The sequence below is a fragment of the Mus pahari genome, chromosome 2 (genome assembly GCF_900095145.1).
Source record: "Mus pahari chromosome 2, PAHARI_EIJ_v1.1, whole genome shotgun sequence".
Classification (NCBI taxonomy): domain Eukaryota; kingdom Metazoa; phylum Chordata; class Mammalia; order Rodentia; family Muridae; genus Mus; species Mus pahari.
In genome coordinates, this window is record NC_034591.1 from 37,910,097 (window position 1) to 37,930,547 (window position 20,451).

Sequence of the window (20,451 nt, forward strand, 5' to 3'; positions counted from 1 at the left end):
CATTTGAAATGTAAATAAAGAAAATAATAATAAATAAAATAAAAATAAAGTATGGTAATCATTCATATCTATCCCATGACATGCCCAGTAGCTTACAGAATAATAAACACCAAAGTATAAACACGGAATTCAGTGAGCAAGCCAGACCTCCAGATGAGCCTTCTAATTGGGTTTGTTCGCACAAAATAAGGTCTCCATAGATTTGATAAGGCAAGCCTTCTCTATTGGGGACAGCATTTACCATGAATGCTAGAGTGATTCCTCCTCTTCTTGCATGCAAACACAAGTGCACACAAACCATCATTCTTCTCTGCCCAAGTTCACTAACACACGCTCTCCCGTTTGCCTATCTTTGGACCTTCCTTGGTCTATTTTTACACTGCTATCTGTTCTCTGTCACCGGTTTGATGACACTCAGCATCAACAAGTGGCACCAAAAGGACACCAGAAGTCTGTGAAGAATAAAAGGAATCAAGAGGTGCCGGGCCTACTTTGTACAGAGACACCTGCAGCTGGACACTTTGTGATAAGGAAACTGAGGTAGATGGCCACTTGAGAAGACTCCTAGCCAAGCTAGCCTCAACTACACAGTATGGTTCTAGGATCCCATCTGGGATCACCCTAAGGAAGAGTGGGCAACCTGTGTGATACTGAAAGTAAGTTTTGAAACTTTAAGGGAGATATAGATGCATTTCCTATGAGTTCCTCCTCCCCATCAAACCATTACAAGCTGGGTGCCTTGAAAGCGATAGATATCCATTGTCTCCTGGACGGAGGGTGACGGGTCCAAAATCAAGGATATGCTCCCTGTGAAACCTCCAGTTAATCTTTGCCTTTTCCTGTGTCTTATGGATTGCTAGACATTCTTGGCAGTGTTTAGATGACAGCTGCATAACCTCATTCACTGCCTCCATCATTGCTTGCCTTCTCCCTGTGTTTACTGGAAACTGGGGTCTTAATTTAACTTATAATGGAGACACAAGTCAGTGCATAACAAAATGTAAACACCTGTGTTCTCGAACCTGGGGCATTCAACCTACAATGGTGAAATGTGACGCAACCCTCAGAATCTATCTTACTCCTTCATGACCAAGACAAACTGGACCAGTGCTCTTACAGGAAGGCCAGTTCTCCTCATACAGCTGGCCCCATCCTAGACATCTTCAATACATTATTAAATACTTTGAATTGGTACCCTCATATCTGCTTGATCACAGGAAGAAACAAGGCAGAAGCATATTGGCAGTTTATGTGACAATACTGCCATGGAAGAAGGCAAATACAGCCTCCATGTGGTTGATCTGGACAATGTATCGCATTTCCAAAACAATACACTATATACTATTGTATTCATTCAGATCTGCAGATTGAAGTTTTGAGATCCTCTCCACTAACAGCTTTGTTTTTCCTCTTCCCTAGACCTCATGCATCAAATTCAGGCTAGGGAAAGATACCTAGATACTCCCAACCCCGACGCACCCCCCCACACACACACACAGACTATTCATTCTGATTGGAGACCCAGAAATTTGTACTTTAACAGTATCCGTTGGAAATTCTAAAGTCTTTTATTAGTGTTTGAGAAACTGTCCCTCAGGAATAAGGGAGAAATAAAGTGCTCTGGGGAGAGAATGAGGAGAGGGAGATGGGGAGAACAGAAAGGAATGACAGACAGCTCAACCTTCTCCCCCCAGCCACCAAGATTCTGGCCAGTAAAGAGTGAGGTTGATGAAGATGGGCCACGAGGAGGGGAGACGGTGGCCAAGCTAAAGTCCAGTTCTCCCTGCAGATCTTTTCCTGCCCTGTAACCTACACTCCCAAACACTTCACTTGTTCACACTCAGCATCTTGTGCTGTAACTCTGCTTATGGATGCAACCTTTTTCCCGGCTCCTCAAGGCACAGCCCTGGGAACCTCTGAAAGACGAAGTTTCTTCACATCTTCCACTGAAAAGCAGCGGGCCTCCAAACCACGAACGAACACGAAGCAATGTTCCCATCCCAGATTGACATTCCTCTAAAGCACGGGTGGGTCACCGAGGAGCTCACGTGACCGTGGGCATTTATAACATAATCGAGACCCTCTTTCTGCCTTCAGCATTGGCTTCAAGAGCACCGCCGCCTCTTAGCCAGTGGTGCCCGTTTTGCCCAGGAAATTCTGCTTCTGAGAAAACACATGGGAATTGCGGCAAAGTTCCTGCGTTCTGGTAGTGTTTAACTGCACTCTTTCTCAGCCTCCTCTATCCCCATATGCACACAGTATTATTCCATTGGCTTCAAAGGCCTCTCAGCATGTTGGAAACTTGTGTGGGAACAAAGAAGGGAGTTGGAAGTTGGAATACATGCTCTCTGCGTGTGACTAGATTTGGTACACACATTAGAACTTTTAAAATATGTATTTGATTTAAACAAAACCATGCATTGGTTTTTATTGAATATAGAGTGATAGAGATACACCAACACTGACTGGTCTTTTTCGTAATGATCACAGGCGTTTATTTTTGACCAATAATCCATATCTGTAGGTGGAAATTAGGAGAAGCTTTTCTGAGAGTGTTTACATCTATTTATTCATTAGCATCCAGGTGCCATCCAGTGTAAGAGGAATTTACAGAAGGAAGGAAGCCCGGGCCACAAGGCCCAGAGAGAGTACAACATGGATACCACAGGGCTGTCATTAACTGTAAGGAGCCATGACACACTCCAGTAAAATTTATCACCGAAGAGAGAAAAGAAGTCCTATTTAAAGTGAAAGCCCTAGGGGACTGGAGAAATAGCTCAGTGGTTAAGAGATAAGTGGTAAAGCTCTTTCACTGGATACAATTTCATTATGCAGCATCCTTGTCAGATGGCACACAACCACTTGTAACTCTAATCCCAGGGCATACTGCCCTTCTAACTCTGAAGGTACCTGCACTCATGCATATGCTGACGTACAGACAGACAGACAGGCTTTTAGACTGAGCACTTAGAAGGCTGAGGAAGGGGGACTTTCACGTCATGGCTAGCCTGAGCTACTTAAGGAGATCCTGTCTGAAGTAAGGAAAGTGCAGACCCAGACCCCAGTCTTGTTGAAGGGCTGATTCTAACAGTTTATTTTTCTTTGAAGGTCCTTTTGGCGTGTTATTCATGTTGAGAACGTCTGAAAATTTAAAACCATAAAGTACTGCACTTTGGAGTATTAGATTTTAAGGTCTAGATTTGGTTGTCTGGGTGGCTTTCTGCATATCTGGTGTTTAGGCAGGATTCATCAGAAAAACAGAACCCATGAAGTGTATGTAAGAGAAGATTTCTTAGACTGGCTTGCAATGTAGGATCTGCATATTTTAACAACAATGAGAATCTAGTAGCTTCTCAATCCAGGAAACTGGATGCCTCAGTTATCCCAAACAAGTCCTAAAATAGAAAACTAAAGGTTTCTAGAGAGCTGCTAGTATCCTGTCCACATTGGAAGGCCAAAAAAAAAAAAAAAAAAAAAAAAAAAAAAACCAAACAAACAAAAAACAAAACAACAACAACAACAACAACAACAACAAAACACCAAAAACCTGGATTTGGGTATACTCAGGAAGGAGCAAACACTAGCAGGCAATATTGCTTTTCCTTCAGATCTTTTCGTGTCTCAATCACCATTGGAAGGTACCACCCAGCTTGAACCAGTTAATCCTCTCTGCCTAAGGTGTGGTTAGATTGCAAACCCGAGGTTAAATGTAAGGCCTATTAAGGTGACAATTAGAAACCAATGATCTGATTTGATAATAATCTCAAGCCCTTTGAGGCACATAGGTGGATAGTGTTGCACAAACACTGAAAATGGTCTAATGATTCTTCTAAGATTGTGCAGATTATAGGAAGTATAAGATGATGTATTTACTTCTCACACACTCATGGATTTTAGCCTCAGCACAAAATTTTAAGAAATTAGGTATATACTCAATGCGTTTTTATATATGTATGAAAGTTGAGTTGTCTAATAAAAATGATATAAAGTAGAAATGATAACACGAAAAAGGCTTGCTTTAGAAGTGGATTTATTGTCTATCCCTTCATAGCCAGTTATCTTCAAATTTAGTAGCATATAGCAACAAGCATCCATCATCTTATACTTTCTGTGTAGAATAACTTGGCTGAGTGGTTGCTCGGGGTCTCTCACGAGATGCTAGATCCTCCCAAAGTCAAGATGGGGTAGGTGCCACATCCAGACTTATCAACTTGGTTGGTGATCCTTTCCTCTTAAGCTGCTGGACTGAAGTCTCCAGTGTCTCAAAACTTGATAGCCAGGGCCCTCCTCTAGGTCTTGCCCATGCCGTCCTCTTTGAAGGTAACCCAATCATGGCAGCTAACTGCAGACAGAACAAACCAGAGGGCAAGAATGGCACACAAGGCAAGCAGTTACAGTGTTGCGTAAACCCTTCAGTGACCCCCCCAACACATTTGAAGGACAATCACTTCTAGTCACCAACTCAAGCAGAGGGCATTGCAAGAACATCTGGAAAGAAAATTTTGAGACCCGTTTTAGACGCTGTTATATTTTAACTTCATTTCTATAAATGAAAACCTGACTGTGCTGTTTCATTCATAGTTAATTTATCATGCTGATATTAATGTAAAGCAAACATCTCCTGAATGAAGCTTGGCGACAATCTGTGGGAATTTCTAGCAGTGTGGGAAGGAAATGTCGAGGCCAGACAAGGAACATATTTCTAAATGTGCATGTACTACGCCTAGCAACAGAGAAGTGTGTTCTAGGAACGAAGCCCAGAGCTGTGGCTTACACTGGTGGTATGTACACATTGCCAAGTGGTCAGCGTCTCTGGCATTGTTTCCATATCTGGTCAGTGGCAAAAGGAGCATCTTTTCTAACCCCGTGTCCTCCGCTCATTCATGTCACCTCGTGATCATGAGATGACATCACTTTATATAATCGCATACACTATTCTAAGCAGGATGAAAGCGGTCTCCCAATTAGCACCTGTATCTTAAGGAGTATAAAGTTTTTCTAGAGGCTAGACTGATGGCTCAGAACATGAGAACAGGCACTGTTCTCACAGAGGACCAGAGTTAGATTTCTGAGACCCACATTCGGTGGCTTGAAACTGTCTGTAAGTTCAGCCCCAGTGAATCTGATGTCTTTTCCTGAATTCTGCCAGCATCTGGACATATACTAGCATGCACACACAAATACACACACACACAAATAAATAAATAAAAAGTAAATAAATACTCTTTAAAAGAAAAGCCCTCTTGAAAAGTCTGCTCAGCAGACTAACTTAAATCTTACTGGTCACATGTATATTCTCAACAAGCCACTCACCAATAACACTAATGTGATATGCCAGGTATAAACTAACCATGACATAACTCTGAGATCAGGAGGGAGTTTCAATAACTAAGTGGTTGGGATTCTTTTGTGACAGTAGTGTAACTGTGCAGGACAGACAGCAAATGGGTCTTCAGTAAACATCTTGGCAGCTGCTTAGTTAGTATTATGTCCTACACATACATTTAATTATGCTAATAATGTCCTAATATATGCTTCATATTTTCTAATATAATCAGAGATTTTACTAACAGTATAAAAGTTTATTTTCTTCACTGAAACCAAAGGCAAAACATTGTTGTACACAAAACCATAAAGGTACTTATATTTGTCTTGGCTGTCCCTTATTCAGAAAAAAAAATAGTTCACATTTGGAGAAAAATGACCGTATTTCTTTTATTCCTATGTACTTGTAAACCACCTTTAAAATATTACCGTAAGATGAATTTAACTGGATAGGATATTCTGAGATTTATTGCGTTAACCAAGCATTATCAAAACATAACAAGACAAACTGTCTTTCTTGACATCCATGGTTAGATTTTGTTATGTTTCAGAAACAGCCAAAGCTGTGCAAAGGTATTTTAGCATCATTTATAAAAATCTAGTAATATAAGCTTTTGACTCCTGATAAAGCATCCATTGAGACACAGAAATATTACTGAAGTGCATTTGTGCCTTTCATCTGTAGGTCTGCATAGCGGACATTACCAAAATGGCAAATATGTTTCCTCAGTTAAAGAATGGAAAAATCAGTTCTTTGGTGTAATAACTTAGCTTCATCGGAGGCATCTCATTTTAAAAGCCACAGGGCGCCTATACCATTTGGGTTTGTTGTCTTTTCTTTCTAAGAAAAGCAAATTTCTAATTCCTGTGCTAGTCTAAATCTGAGCAAGCATATGAAGGATTGCTCTAGGTGAGGCCAGAAACACTGAACTGAACATAGTTAGTTCTGCCAGGTGTGTGGTCATCTAGTCGACGGCAGGGTGACATTCCACACCTACCAAGGTATAGTTACAATGGAGAGGGGTAAGTGGGAAAGGCCTCCTGAGAAAGGGGCTGTTTTGATGGAAGATTGATCAGTCTGATGAGCACCAGGACACTGCCAGGAAACAGCACCCTCGCTTGTCTAACAAATGGACCTGCAGGGCCTCTGGAGAGCAAGATGTTTAAATTCAAGTAAAGGACCAGATGTCATTGTTGTTGGTCTCCGATCATAGCCACCAGAGTGACTGGGAGTGTGTGGTGATGGCAGGCAGTGGTGGCAGAGGCCAGGACAGTTCCCAAACCTGAGTTCCCACCCTGTGCCTACCATTTGGTGAGATGATAGACTCGGTCTCACCATGGTGGTCATTGATTCCTGTACTTTAAACTGGACTCCAGTTCTTTAAGAATCATTTGCTTTATCTTTCTCTGAATCTATTAACTAGAGCTACCTTGCTTGAAGGGGAATTTTGTTCTGCCATGACTGACTATTTATTCACTTAGCAGAATAATGTTCAGTCCGGTGCACTTTGAGTATTCTGAAAATTGACATATAGACTAAAGATATTTTTTGAAGTATTCCTCAGGGTTGAAGAGATGGCTTAGCAGTTAAAGGTGCCTATATGCAATCATGAGCAACAGAATTTAGACCCCAGCACCACACAGACACACACACACACACACACACACACACACACACACCAACCATTTAAAGTATTTATTCCAATTCTATTCACCCTGACTGAAGTATAAAAATGTCACTGTCACAGTATAAAGAAGATATCTGTCTAAAACATATGCACACATACTGCCAAGCCAAAGTCTTGGAAGGCAAGGAACATGTATGAGTACCTAGAGATAGAACAGGTACCAGAAAATATGGAAACATTGTGGTGCCTTGGGCTATTCATGCACTTGGGATCTGTGAAATTAGCATTCTAACTTTAGCTTTTTCTGATTCATTTGGGACCATGAGACTATCTGCCTCAGTTTCCATATCTGCCATTTATCTTGACAGTCCCTGGCTGAATTCCCAGGATTGCGAGCACATAGTGTTCAGAGTAGTATAAAAATAATCAGTACACAAAACTCAAAATATCCTTCTTACCAGATGTCCTGGCCTGAAGTGGTAATATTAGCAAGAGCTGTGCCTCTAACCACACGGTGTGAGTGCTTCTGGGTACCTATGTACCTCAGCAAAGATTAGGCACCAGGACTTTTGTAAGAGTTTGGATTCCCAGCAGTGCAGAAGCAGAGGAGCCTACACCTGAAACGTGACACATTCTGGCTTTGCTCCCTAGCATCTGGGTGACCTGGAGCACTTTATCAACCTCCCACAATACCCTCATCTTCGGAAAGCGGTAGGAGTGAGCACCTCAGAGGCTTGCAAAGACAAACACAGGTTAGTCCTCTTGAGCCAGGAGTAGGTGCTGAATTCACAGCCCTTGTACTTTATACCTTTCTATCAATCACACTTGCTTATCTATTGAAAACCCTGCTCATCTGATCAAGATGTCTGGTGCCCTGCTGCTTATTGGGCACGTGCTACGTTTAAGGGCTCTCAGTTAGCTCCCTTTGCAGTAGTGGACATCGCTGTAGAATGAGGGAGAGAGGAGGAAGCATAACCTCTGGCTTTAGTGCTGCATCAGCCTGCACTGCTTCTGCCCTCAGCTACACCTGATTTGCCTGTACTGTTTTATTCTTTTAAGCCACCGTAAATTCTTTTTTTTTTTTAATTAATCTTTTTATTTGTTTACATTTCAAATGTCAGCCCCTTCCCAGTCTCCCCTCCATGAACCCCCCACCCCCTGCCCCTCCTCTAAGAGGGTGCTCTCCCAACCATCCACACACTCCCACCTCACCCCTCTAGTATCCTCCTTCTCTGGGGCATCGAGCCTCCACAGGACCAAGTGCCCCTCCTCCAACTGATGCCAGGTAAGGCAGTCCTCCACCATAAACTCTCAGGACTAAATTAGAAACTAACTGAATGTGTGTGTGTGTGTGTGTGTGTGTGTGTGTGTGTGTGTGTCTTTTCATTATCTTGTCACTGAAAGAAAACCCACAAAATTCACTGAGGTATTGAATGTTATACTCACTATCTGTTTGGGGCATGCATTGAAAATGTAGCTATCTAGAAACTTTCAAAAACACCTAAAAAAAAAAAAAAAGAATTTCCAATATGCTTACTTAAAAAGTACTTTAGATGTAAAGTTAAGGAAATTGTTATCAAGAATTTTTTCATAGAAACACATGTTCCTAGGTATCTTCTCTAACTAGATATACTCTGTTAATATGAGCCAATTATATTATATATGCATATGTGCATATATGTGTATATACATGCACACACACACACACACACACACACACACACACCTTGTTCACTGCCTCGGAGGTCATGCTAGGGAAATTATTAGTTACCAGAAGAGTTAAGGGTGTCAAACTTCTAAGTCTATTAATATGCCTTTTAATTGTGACATGCTCTGTTCATTTTCAAAACATACATTTCATAAAGTGCTTCAATATTAAAGAAACCATCAACTTCTTTTAGACCAGATTTGAGCCTCAAACCAAACTCTTGTTCACATAGAAAGTTCCTTGTCATTTCTGGGATAATTGGTAATAGACCTTCTCTGTAATGAAAGCAATGGGCCTTTGTATGCTGTGTACACTCCAACAGTTGTGCACTCCCGGGAGATTGGTAAATCACCATGCATTATCCTTTGATCCCAGATTTAAATTTTACTGATGATTTTGCAGTTTTGACTTCTTTACTTTCATGTTTTAAATAATGACATTTTTTAAAAGTAAAAATAAGAGTATATTTTAAATGAATTGAAGGAAAAAATCTTAATTTCTCATTTTCATTGCTTTAGGAAGAATGTATTATCATAACCTTACACATAGACAATTATAAATAAATTGTACAGAAACGTCATAGTATTGGTCTGATTTGCCTTATGCCTTCCCACACTTTCTCTAAGTGTGTGTGTGTGTGTGTGTGTGTGTGTGTGTTTTAGAGGACATATCAGAGATTGTTTTTCCAAACCTACCCATCTTTTTTTATTAAACATAAACTCTCTCACTAGTCTGGAACTACCTGCTTAGACTCGTCTGACTGGCCTGCTGAGCCCTATGTCTGGTGGGCTTTGGTTTGTTTGTTTGTTTGTATGTTTGCTTGTTTGTTTATTTTTGTTTTTGTAGTGTGTTCTGAGGACCAAACTTATGTCCTTGTGCTTGCTCCTGAGCTATCTGGATTCTACAATCTGTTAAACACACGCACGCACACACACACACACACACACACACACACACGCACACACACACACACACACACAAGTAAATATTTACCTTAATCTAGTTCTGAATGTTCTGAGGAAAAATACAATAACAATAAATCTATTTAACTTCATTTGCAAAATTATAACCAAGCCATTTTGCATATTATACTCTAAGGACATTGGGCAATAGAGAAAGAAACAGAATGTTCTAGAACATAAACTTTAAGACTGGTTAGCATCATGTACTTTTTCCAAAGATATTTTGGTGTGCTAAATCCAAGGTGGCTCTTTGACACTGAGCCACAGCCTGAAGGAATCCAAGTTCTAGCCTAGACTCTGAGCTCTGCAGGGCTGCTGAGTTTCGGTGGATTTCAAACTGTGCTAGAGCCCCTAACATACCAGCCACCAGGAAGGAGTTGCTTTATTCTGCCTTCCTGGTGATAACTGCTTTTAATCTTGTGCTTCATTTAGTTTATATAAAGCTTAAGAAGTGACTATGTAGGTGAGGAGGTGAGTCCTTGCAAAAGGACTGTATTTGCACTGGGATTTCCCCCTGTTGCTGTGTGTGCATCTGTCTTTAGAAAGTCACCATATGCCTCTTCTTTTGTAAAGTGACAGGAACCTACCTACTATGCTAGGTCACCAATGCAAAGAAACACTTGTAAATGCTATGTGATTGCAAATTTGGTTGATTGCTTCCCAGTGGCTTCCTAAAATGAACTTCTGAAATATCCACAATTCTTAAACCATTGGTATTTGTCTTGATCATTACCAAAAACTACATTCTTAATTTATCTAACTCTAAGGTGAGGTTTCATTCTGCTAACTTAATTTTTCTCTCTCTAATGTGCTCCTTGCTCTAATGTCACCTGTGTTCTCCCCAACAATCCTATTGAGAGTTCAAAGGTCATCCTTTGTTCCTCTCTTTGACGTAACAGGGTCATGAGGGTTCTTGTCATACTATCTAGGAATTTTCTCTTTGATCTCGTTTCCTTTCCTTCCACCATGTTTTCCCTTCCTTCTTTCTCACTTCCTTCTTCCTTTCTTTCTTCCCTTTTGTAATAGCCACTTTCTCTTAACTGTACCAACTTCACATGGCCTATACCACAGTCTTCCTGCTGGTTTCCTTTCTCTCTCTCTCTCTCTCTCTCTCTCTCTCTCTCTCTCTCTCTCTCTCTCACACACACACACACACACACACACACACATACACACACACATACACACACACACACCTCACGCACACACATAAACAGTTCAAACACATACATAACTCAGACACACTCAGACACATACACTCACACACTTAGCTACTCACACGCCTTGTCAGATGCATCTAAGGAAACTGTGTGTCTGTAGCTGCTCTTCCCTATACTAACATCTTCAAAGACCCTCACTGTATGGAAAACAATATCCATTCTGGCCTCAACCTGTCGTCTGATGTGGTCACTCTGGTATCTGCCTGCGACACTCGTGGGTCTCATTCTTACCTGCTCCTGAGGCTTGGATCCCAGCATTCCCACGCACTTTCTTGACTTTCCCCCATCACATACATTGCCAAAGCTCTGCTTCACCACCCCACAGTCATTTCTGTGCCTCAACTCACAGTGATGATAACTCCATGAAAGGATTCTGTTAATCCTGTTACAAAAGTCATTAACGGATTTGCCTAATTCTAACTGTGTCTAGTATTTAATACTGGATTATGATTGTCTTTGAAGGAAGTAAAAACTTAGGTCACATTATTAACACTTACTGAGTGTTGGGTGTCCTTACTCATGTTTCTGAGTTTTGGTTTAAAGCACATCTATTTAACCTGAGCAGTAGTCCTCAACTGATGACACAGCAAAGAAACACCTGGGATGTAGGTTAAACTCCTTCTCCACTCCACCCTAGAATAATCAGATCTGAGGGGAACCATATATTCATGTTCCCAGTGAGGTCCAAGGAGGCAGATGCTACTGATGGCTGCTAATTGCCTTGCACAGGCCTGGCACACAAATCTTAGACACTTGCATACATCTCACATGGTATTCCCCCCTTGCCTTCTGTTCTCACATTCTGCTCCTTCTTCCTTTCAGATTGACTTTGAAGATGTGATTGCAGAACCAGAAGGGACACACAGTTTCGACGGCATCTGGAAGGCCAGCTTCACCACCTTCACTGTGACAAAATATTGGTTTTACCGCTTGTTGTCTACAATCTTCGGCATCCCGATGGCGCTCATCTGGGGCATTTACTTTGCCATTCTCTCTTTCCTGCACATCTGGGCGGTTGTACCGTGCATCAAGAGCTTCCTGATCGAGATTCAGTGCATCAGCCGCGTCTACTCCATCTACGTCCATACCTTCTGCGATCCACTCTTTGAAGCTATTGGCAAGATATTCAGCAACATCCGCATCAGCACGCAGAAAGAGATATGAGTGACATTTCAAGAATGGAAGGTTTTTTTCCCCCCTTACTATTTCCTTGGTGCCAATTCCAAGTTGCTATCGCAGCAGCAATTTATGAATGGTTTGTCTTGATCAAGAACAAAGAATTCATTCCTGCCATTTTCATATATACGAGTTGTCTCTTCTGAGCTACTGCATCTATGTTTGACAGTCTGGGATGTTTAAACCCATTCCTGCTCTCTCTTTTATATGTGAACCATTGTTTCATTGGCTAAAACATAAACAAATTATTGAAAGATGATTTGAGAAAAAATAGGAAGGACCGGGAGGCGGGGAAAGAGTACCAACAACCTCAACTGCCTGCTCGAAGGTGATGATGTCATAGAAAGGGAAGAGATTCAGGATACGACCATGTGTTTAGGGGCATGAAAGCAGATTTTAAATATATCCCAGCTATCTAAGGAATGGGTTGTTGTCCTCACTCTTAACAATCCAGTGGGATTTAGGGATCACCATCAACTTGGAGACTATAATCTTCATGTTCATGATACCAACAATGTCTTACTCATCCTGGCATTTTAACCTGTTATTTTGTGTGCCTGAGTATTTGCTAGACTGAGAGTAAGACCTACATGCCTTCTAATTTTTCATGTTTTTTTTTTTTTTTCCAAATAGGGTCTAACTGATCTACTTGCATGATGCCGGCAGCTTTCCTAAAAACAAAACATACAAAATCCACTCGCTAGTTCTCTGTTACTTGTTTCTGACTCTGAAATACAGAACCTGTTGACATTGATATCTGTGCTTGGCTATGTAGCATCTTTCTCTAGGTTAAGCCTGGTCAACTGCAACCTAATGAAATGATTCGAAGCTGAGACCTCTCTGGCCTGGCAGAAGTAGAAGCCAGCTTACCTGCCACTCAGCAACTGAATGAGGCCAGCATGTCTATTCAGTTTCACTCATTTTCAAAAATAATCACACATTACTGACTCTAACCTAACCCATCACCAGGATAAAGGATTAGTGACTGACCGGGATGGTTTAGGGGCTCAACATTGTGCTCCCTTTTCAGCTGATGAGAGAACCTCCAGGGAGGGGTGTCAAAAAAGGAGGTTGCCAAAACGAGACTGCCAAGGCTGTCATAAACATGACCCCTTCTATGCATAGCCCTTGCAATAGTCTGTAATGCTGTGAAGCTCAACCTCTCCCCCTGTGAGGAGCCTTTGACCTAATTCAACCATCATTTTGTTCAGAGAGAAGGTGGGGGGAGGGTGGTAACAAAAGCTTGAAGCAATGTTCTTGCTGGAATAAGTTCAAGTTTTTCTGAACCCAAACTGAGGAATTTCACCTGTGTACCTGAGTCTCCAGAAAGCTGCCTGCCAGGGACACCCAAAAGCCTTTTACTCCCCAGCTCACATTACAGCTCTGCCCATGGGGATATTTTTAAAATTCAATATAGGCTTTTATTTTCACTTTCATACATTTATTGGAACTCTGCTTGACTTGTTTTCTCCTTCAGTCTTGCCAACACTTTATCAACCCGCTACCTACTTTGATTGTTTGCATTTAAAACAGACACTGGCATGGCCACAGTTTGAATTTTTAAACTGTGCACAAAACTGAAAGTGTACTAGACTGTATACCTTTTTACACGTAGAGGTATTCTTTATCTTTATATAAGGAGAATCACTTGGGAAATGGTTCTACAATTCAGTCTGTAAACTGTGTGTTCCAAAACATGTCTGTTCTTCCTAGATACTCAGTCTTATAAAAGTTGATTGCTGATCCAAAAGGTTACTGAAATTTTATATGCTTACTGATATATTTTACACTTTTTTATGCTGCATGTCCTATAAAGATTTCAAATCTGCACAATAAAATTGTTTAACAGTTAAGCAGTTTTGTGTGTACATGTGTGTCTGTATGTCTGTATGTATGTAGTAAGCAAGTGGACAATGCATATTTGTGTATTTGTATAATGTTTGGGGGTAGCAAACTTCTCAAATATTCAAAGCTTCTGTAAGGCAAAAGATACTGTCAATAAGACAAAGAGGCCACCAACAGATTGGGAAAGAATTTTTACCAATCCTAAATCTGATAGGGGACTAATATCCAATATATACAAAGAGATCAAGAAGCTGAACTCCAAAAATTCAAATAACCCCATTAAAAAATGGGGTACAGAGCTAAACAAAGAATTCTCAACTGAGGAGTACCAAAGGGATGAGAAGCACTTGAAAAAATGTTCAACATCCTTAATCATCAGGGAAAGTGCAAATCAAAACAACCCTGAGATTTCAACTCACACCAGTCAGAATGGCTAAGATCAAAAATTCAGAGCACAGCAGATGCTGGTGAGGATGTGGAGAAAGAGGAACACTCCTCCATTGCTGGTGGGATTGCAAGCTTGTACAACCACTCTGGAAATCAGACTGGCGGTTCCTCAGAACACTGTCCATAGTACTACCAGCACATCCAGCAATACCTCTTCTCAGTATATACCCAGAAGATGTTCCAACTGGTAATAAGAACACATGCTCCACTATGTTCATAGCTGCCCTATTTATAACAGCCAAAAGCCGGAAAGAACCCAGATGTCCCTCAACAGAGGAATGGATACAGAAAATGTGATACATTTATACAGCTATTAAAAACAATGAATATATGAAATTCTTAGGCAAATGAATGTATCTGGAGGATATCATCCTGAGTGAGGTAACCCAGTCACAAAAGAACTCACTTGATATGCACTCATTGATAAATGGATATTAGCCCAGAAACCTAGAATATCCAAAATACAATCTCAAAAACACAAGAAAATCAAGATTAAGGAAGACTAACATGTGGATACTTCTTTCCTCCCTAAAACAGGGAATAAAATACTTATGAAAGAAGTGGCAGAGACAAAGTTTGGAGCTAAGTCGAAAGGATGGACCATCCAGAGACTGCCCCACCCGGGGGTCCACCCCATAATCAGCCGCCAAACACAGACACTATTGCATATGCCAGCAAGATCTTGCTGAAAGGACACTGATATAGCTATCTCTGTGAGGCTATGCCAATGTCTGGAAAATATAGAAGTGGATGCCCACAGTCATCTATAGGATAGAACTCAGAGACCCCAATGGAGGAGTTAGAGAAATTACCCAAGGAACTGAAGGGGTCTGCAACCCTATAGGTGAAACAACAATATGGACTAACCAGTACCCCCAGAGCTTGTGTCTCTAGCTGCATATGTAGCAGAAGATGGCCTAGTCAGCCATCGTTGGGAAGAGAGGCCCCTTGGTCTTGCAAACTTTATATGCCCNANNNCAGGGGAACGCCAGGGCCGAGAAGTGGGAGTGGGTGGGCAGGGGAGCAGGGTGGTGGAGGGTATAGGGGACAGGACTTTTGGGATAGCATTTGAAATGTAAATGAAGAAAATACCTAATAAAATAAGTCAAAAAAAAGAAAAAATATATAAAAAATTAATTTAAGTGAGATTTTTCTGCTAAAAGTCATTGCTATTCACGGATTACTTCAAATAGTTTAGTTGTGATTTATAACTAATTTAAAGCCATTTTAGTAATTTATGCAATGATTTATTATCTATTAATCTGAGTCCCAATAACCATATATCATGGATATTAGTAGTGTCATCTGGTTCCACCTAAATTTACATTTGGAATTCTGTATTAAAGTGTTCTAAAGATACAAACCCACAGGAAAAAGTCAGGAATGATAAAGATGGAAATAAAGAAAGAAACTAAGATAAAAACAAAGAACAAAAGATTTATTAAAATGAACTTGGCTTCATTTTGGGATACTGGCAATTTCTAGAAAGTGAACCAGGATGCTGGGGATCCCACTCAGGAGCCTGTGAGCTCAAGACTCCAGAAAAACTAGTATCTGGTTTTCCAATGAACATGGTGGGAGGAAAAGATGTGCCAAGCAGAAGGTCCTCAAGCGAAGGTCAACTTCTTGTTCTATTCAGATCTTCAACTGATTGAATGAGGTCTACCCATGTGAAGGAGGGCAACTTGCTTTATTCAGTCTAGCAATTGAAATAGCAATGCCATTGAAACCACTCTTGAAGGAACCAGGACAGAATGGTTGACCAGATATCTGGACATTTCAAGGTCCAGACAATTTGACAAAGGAAATGAATCAGTACAGCTTCCAAATTCAATGTGATTTTTAAAAATCTCTAGTTTCTCTCAACTAAGAAAAATGCATGGTCATTACCAGGTTTCTCTCTTTTCTCAGAACGCCTGGAAGCTGTTTAGCTGGCAGCTGTGCATAGAATATGAGTTGACCCATCTATTTGTTTCCACTGCACACAGCCTGATCATCACCATTCAATCCATGCAGAAGTGAGACTTCCACTTATAGGAGAATAAGTGAAGTGTCCTTAGACAGAAGTGAACTACCCTTCTGTTTGTCATGTGAATGTCTCATTGTCTACACATGAGCAAGGTCACACTGTAGCTTGGTTCAGCCCCACCTGTGAAAATGGTCCATCACTGGGTATACAAACAACCGCACAGTTTGGAAGACTTTGGCCTCATATTGACACTAAGCAGATTCATATATCACACATTTATACACTTCCATATATAGAAATACATGTTGACCCAAAGAATTAGGTCGCTCACTCTGAACAGCTCAATTTTAACATCCCTGACATGAATAGTGAGTTTAAACATTTTATCTTTCAAATTGTTCACATTTTGAGGGATAAGAAGTGAAGAAAGACATCCGTGGTATGAGGAAAGGGTAACGCCACAAAAAGAAAGATTTGCTTTATGAAGGCATAAAGCAATAAATATATACAGTATTAAATTTCTATATATCATAAATACATAAAACAAATGGCAAAGAGGTTTGCTGAATATTTAAAATATGTAGTGCATAGCTTTATAATATACTTGAAATATAAATTCAATATAATTTCCTAAATTAAGATTATGAACATGACAATTTTTAAAGGCATAAAAATTTATGTACTTAATAATAAATAAATAAAACTTAAAAATTTACAAGGTAAATTTAATTTTTTCGTGGGGTTTGCTATTAATTTTGGATTAAAAACAGAAAGGGAGCATTTAACTAAAATAATTTCTGATTTCCATCAGATACTTATTTCTATTGTAGACATAAAATATTGAAAGCTATATCAGTCTGTAAAGTTGTCCCCATCTTATAATAAGATCTACAGAGCATATTGAGTCTATAGTCCCCACAGCTAATGTCCTGTGGGATTGCTCCTGCCCTGTGTATAACCCACCCAACCTCTGTTCCCTCCACTCCTCCAGTCCGCTCTGTGTGGTGTCAGAGCCCCAAGACTTCCTACTCCCAGGACCTTGCAGAGTCTTTCTGTCTACTTTGAATAGAGTTATAAAAAGAGTTTATCAGGTGAGCAGAGCTCAAGTAAATAGTAGGAATAGTTAAGTCACGGTAGTTAAAATTACAATGATCCCTATGTACCACGTCTGTGCACTTCAATTGTATTCATTTACACACTTCTAACAACCTTCTACAGTGCATTTGTCATACCATTTCAATTATAGGGATTAGTAAACTGTGACTCTGAGGAGTCAAACAGTTGATCCAGATTCACACAGCTAGTGACTTACAGAGTCAAGATTATAAACACATGGATCTTCCAGAGCTGCTCACTGACCAATGGCATGAATTCACACAGTTAGCAACTGATAATGCTGATAAACTGAAAGCAAGGTGGGTCTATGTGAAGAACAAGTGCTGGGCAACATCCCAGGCTTCAATAAAATACAAACAAAATACTTTGCTTCTAAATATAAAAGTAAAACTACTCTCATAAATTTTTCAAAATCATTTTAAGGGTTTAAAAATAAGAGAGCTCAGTAAATAGAGTCCAAGTCTCATCATAAGGGCTCAAAAGTTAAGTTTTTACCAGTTTTCATGATTGTTTGTTTGTTTGATTTTTTTTTTTCAGAACCAGGTCTGAACCCCGGGCCTTGCTATTACTAGGCAAGTGCTTTACCATTGAGATAAATCACACCTTAAACCCCAGAACTTGAGAAGCCACGAAGGTAGATCTCTGAGTTCAAGGCCAGCACAGCCAGGCCTATAGAGAGAAAGCTGTCTCAAAAAGTGGAGAGAGAGAGAGAGAGAGAGAGAGAGAGAGAGAGAGAGAGAGAGAGAGAGAGAGAGAGAGAGAGAGAGAGAGAGAGAGAGAGAGAGAGCACAACATAAAAGAGTTCAAGATGCTATCTGCTTTGACATACAGATTCTCAAGATCTTTGTTCATTAATGGCATGTTTCCTTGAATTCCACTATATTTTTTCCTAGACTGTTCTCATCACATATTCTTCTCGCTTTAAAACCTCCCTTGAACTCAGGTTTTTCTCTAACTCAGTGGTTCTCAACCTGTGTGTCATGACACCCTTTGGAAAATATCTATCTCCAAAAGTATTTGCATTGTTATTCATAATAGTAGCAAAATTTTAGTTCTGAAGTAGTAATTTAACTAATATTATGGTTGCGGTTAGTCCATGAGGAACTGTATTAAAGCGTCACAGCATTAAGCAGATGGAGAACCACTTGCACCTATTAACTATTTTACCTACTTTCTTTTATAGCTAAATTTCTCAAAGAAATGTCTATGGACATTATCCAAACAGCATTAAAACTACCCCAGTCTCACTGTATATTTAAGCTGAATAGACTTTTAGCATTCCACTTGAGTTCAGGTGCTGCCACTGTCATTTCACTTGACATTTCTTATTTTGTTGCTTGTTATCATTCGTCTATGAAATCACCACCAAACCAAGGTCTAGAACAATGACTATATTATCCATTAATTTCATGTTGATTATTAAACACTGAAGATATTCTACTCTGAAATACGGTACTTTGTCCTGCATGGGTTGCACAGGCCCTAGCACTCAGGAGACAGAGACAAAAAAAATCTAGAGTACAGGAGCAGCCCAGGGGGGCAAAGTGAGACTCTATGTCAAGCAACCAAGTTGTGGGGAATTGCAAGTGTCAGGATAGCACTTGCAAAGCCCTGGGTTCTAACGTCTGTACCACATACCCAGTTACATCTCTAGTTCCTTGGTTTTAGTTTTAGTTTTTTTTTGTTGTTTTTTTTTTTTTTTGAGACTATAATTATAACATTTCCCCCTTCACTTTTCTCTCTCCAAACCCTTTCATAGATAAACCCTCCTTGCTCTTTCTCAAAATTATGAGCATACATATACACTTAGGAATATACATTCATGAAGTTTTACACACACACACACACAGACACACACAGACACACACAAGCTATTCTTTTTTTTTTATAATGGTGTAGGGCACATGGAATGGGCATGGGACTGGTGAGGTGGAGCACGCTCAAACCCTGGAAATCTCAGAAATTTGAGGCCAGCACGAATAGAGCTAACTCTCTCCCTATTTCAATACCTGCTTTGGGGCACATAACCATGACCTCCAACTAGGTGATCACAGTCAGCCACATACCCCCCAGCACCTGGAACACCTCTATATGCTAATGAGGCATTTCAGTATCCTTAGCCTTCAGCCAATGACCTGGATATTTCCACACCCTTCCCCAAAATTACACCCTGAATAAAAGATACCTGTTCAACTCCACCCCCAATAAAGAAATACCAGCAAGCTAAGAGCATTCAGAGAGCTACTTCAATAGATATGGTCAAGAAAGGCCTTTGCCTAGAGGAGCCAAAACACCAAGACTCTACAAGAAGGCCTTCTCCTTCCTCTCCTCTCCCTCCCAGATGGCATATCGGTAGTGCCCAGACACCACTGGAGGAGAGGCACCACATAATGTTATTTGTATATTTGGTTCTCAGGGCTGGCCACTTGGTATTGGACACCCAATTAATGTGCTCTTCTCCAGGGAAGGCAGCTTCCCTGCTCACAGCGTTCTTTAGCTTCCTATAATACTTTGCATAGGATTGAACCCTATAGTTCTTTGTATAGGACTCTGGAAACAAACTTTGAGAAGAAGCAATTAATTCAATATAGAAAGATTCAGTACATAACTGTAGACGATTCTATAGATAGATGATAGACAGACAGATGTTAGATACATAGACTTACAGACAGATAGATAAAGATATAACTTGGTGACATGTCTGCATGTTTTAAAGTTTCTCTTGCTAAATATTTATATGATGTTACCATTGTTGCCTGATGTATTCATTTCCCTTTTTGGCTGCTGTACATGGCTACATTCACAGTACAACATACAATACTACACTACACACATTGGAGTGTCCTTCAGAGAGATTGACATATGGATAGCACCTCCTGAGTTGTATATAGGGAAGATTTCTATGGTCTCATGTACTATGTCTTTAAAAAAAAAAAAAAAAGAAGCACGGTTGGAACTGACATGCTGTTATTCAACTTGCCAGCTCTCTCTCTCTCTCTCTCTCTCTCTCTCTCTCTCTCTCTCTCTCTCTCTCACACACACACACACACACACA

General features: G+C 40.3%; 1 protein-coding gene across 1 annotated transcript in view; it reads left to right on the plus strand.

The window, feature by feature from the left end:
• Cav1 (caveolin 1) overlaps positions 1-13,875 on the plus strand; it is a 31,955-nt gene extending 18,080 nt beyond the window's left edge. Inside the window, exon 3 of the mRNA XM_021189863.1 lies at positions 11,666-13,875. Within this exon, the coding sequence (XP_021045522.1) occupies positions 11,666-12,007 (342 nt within the window). The 3' untranslated portion in view covers positions 12,008-13,875. The remainder of the gene's footprint in view (positions 1-11,665) is intronic.
• Positions 13,876-20,451: the final 6,576 nt, after the last annotated feature.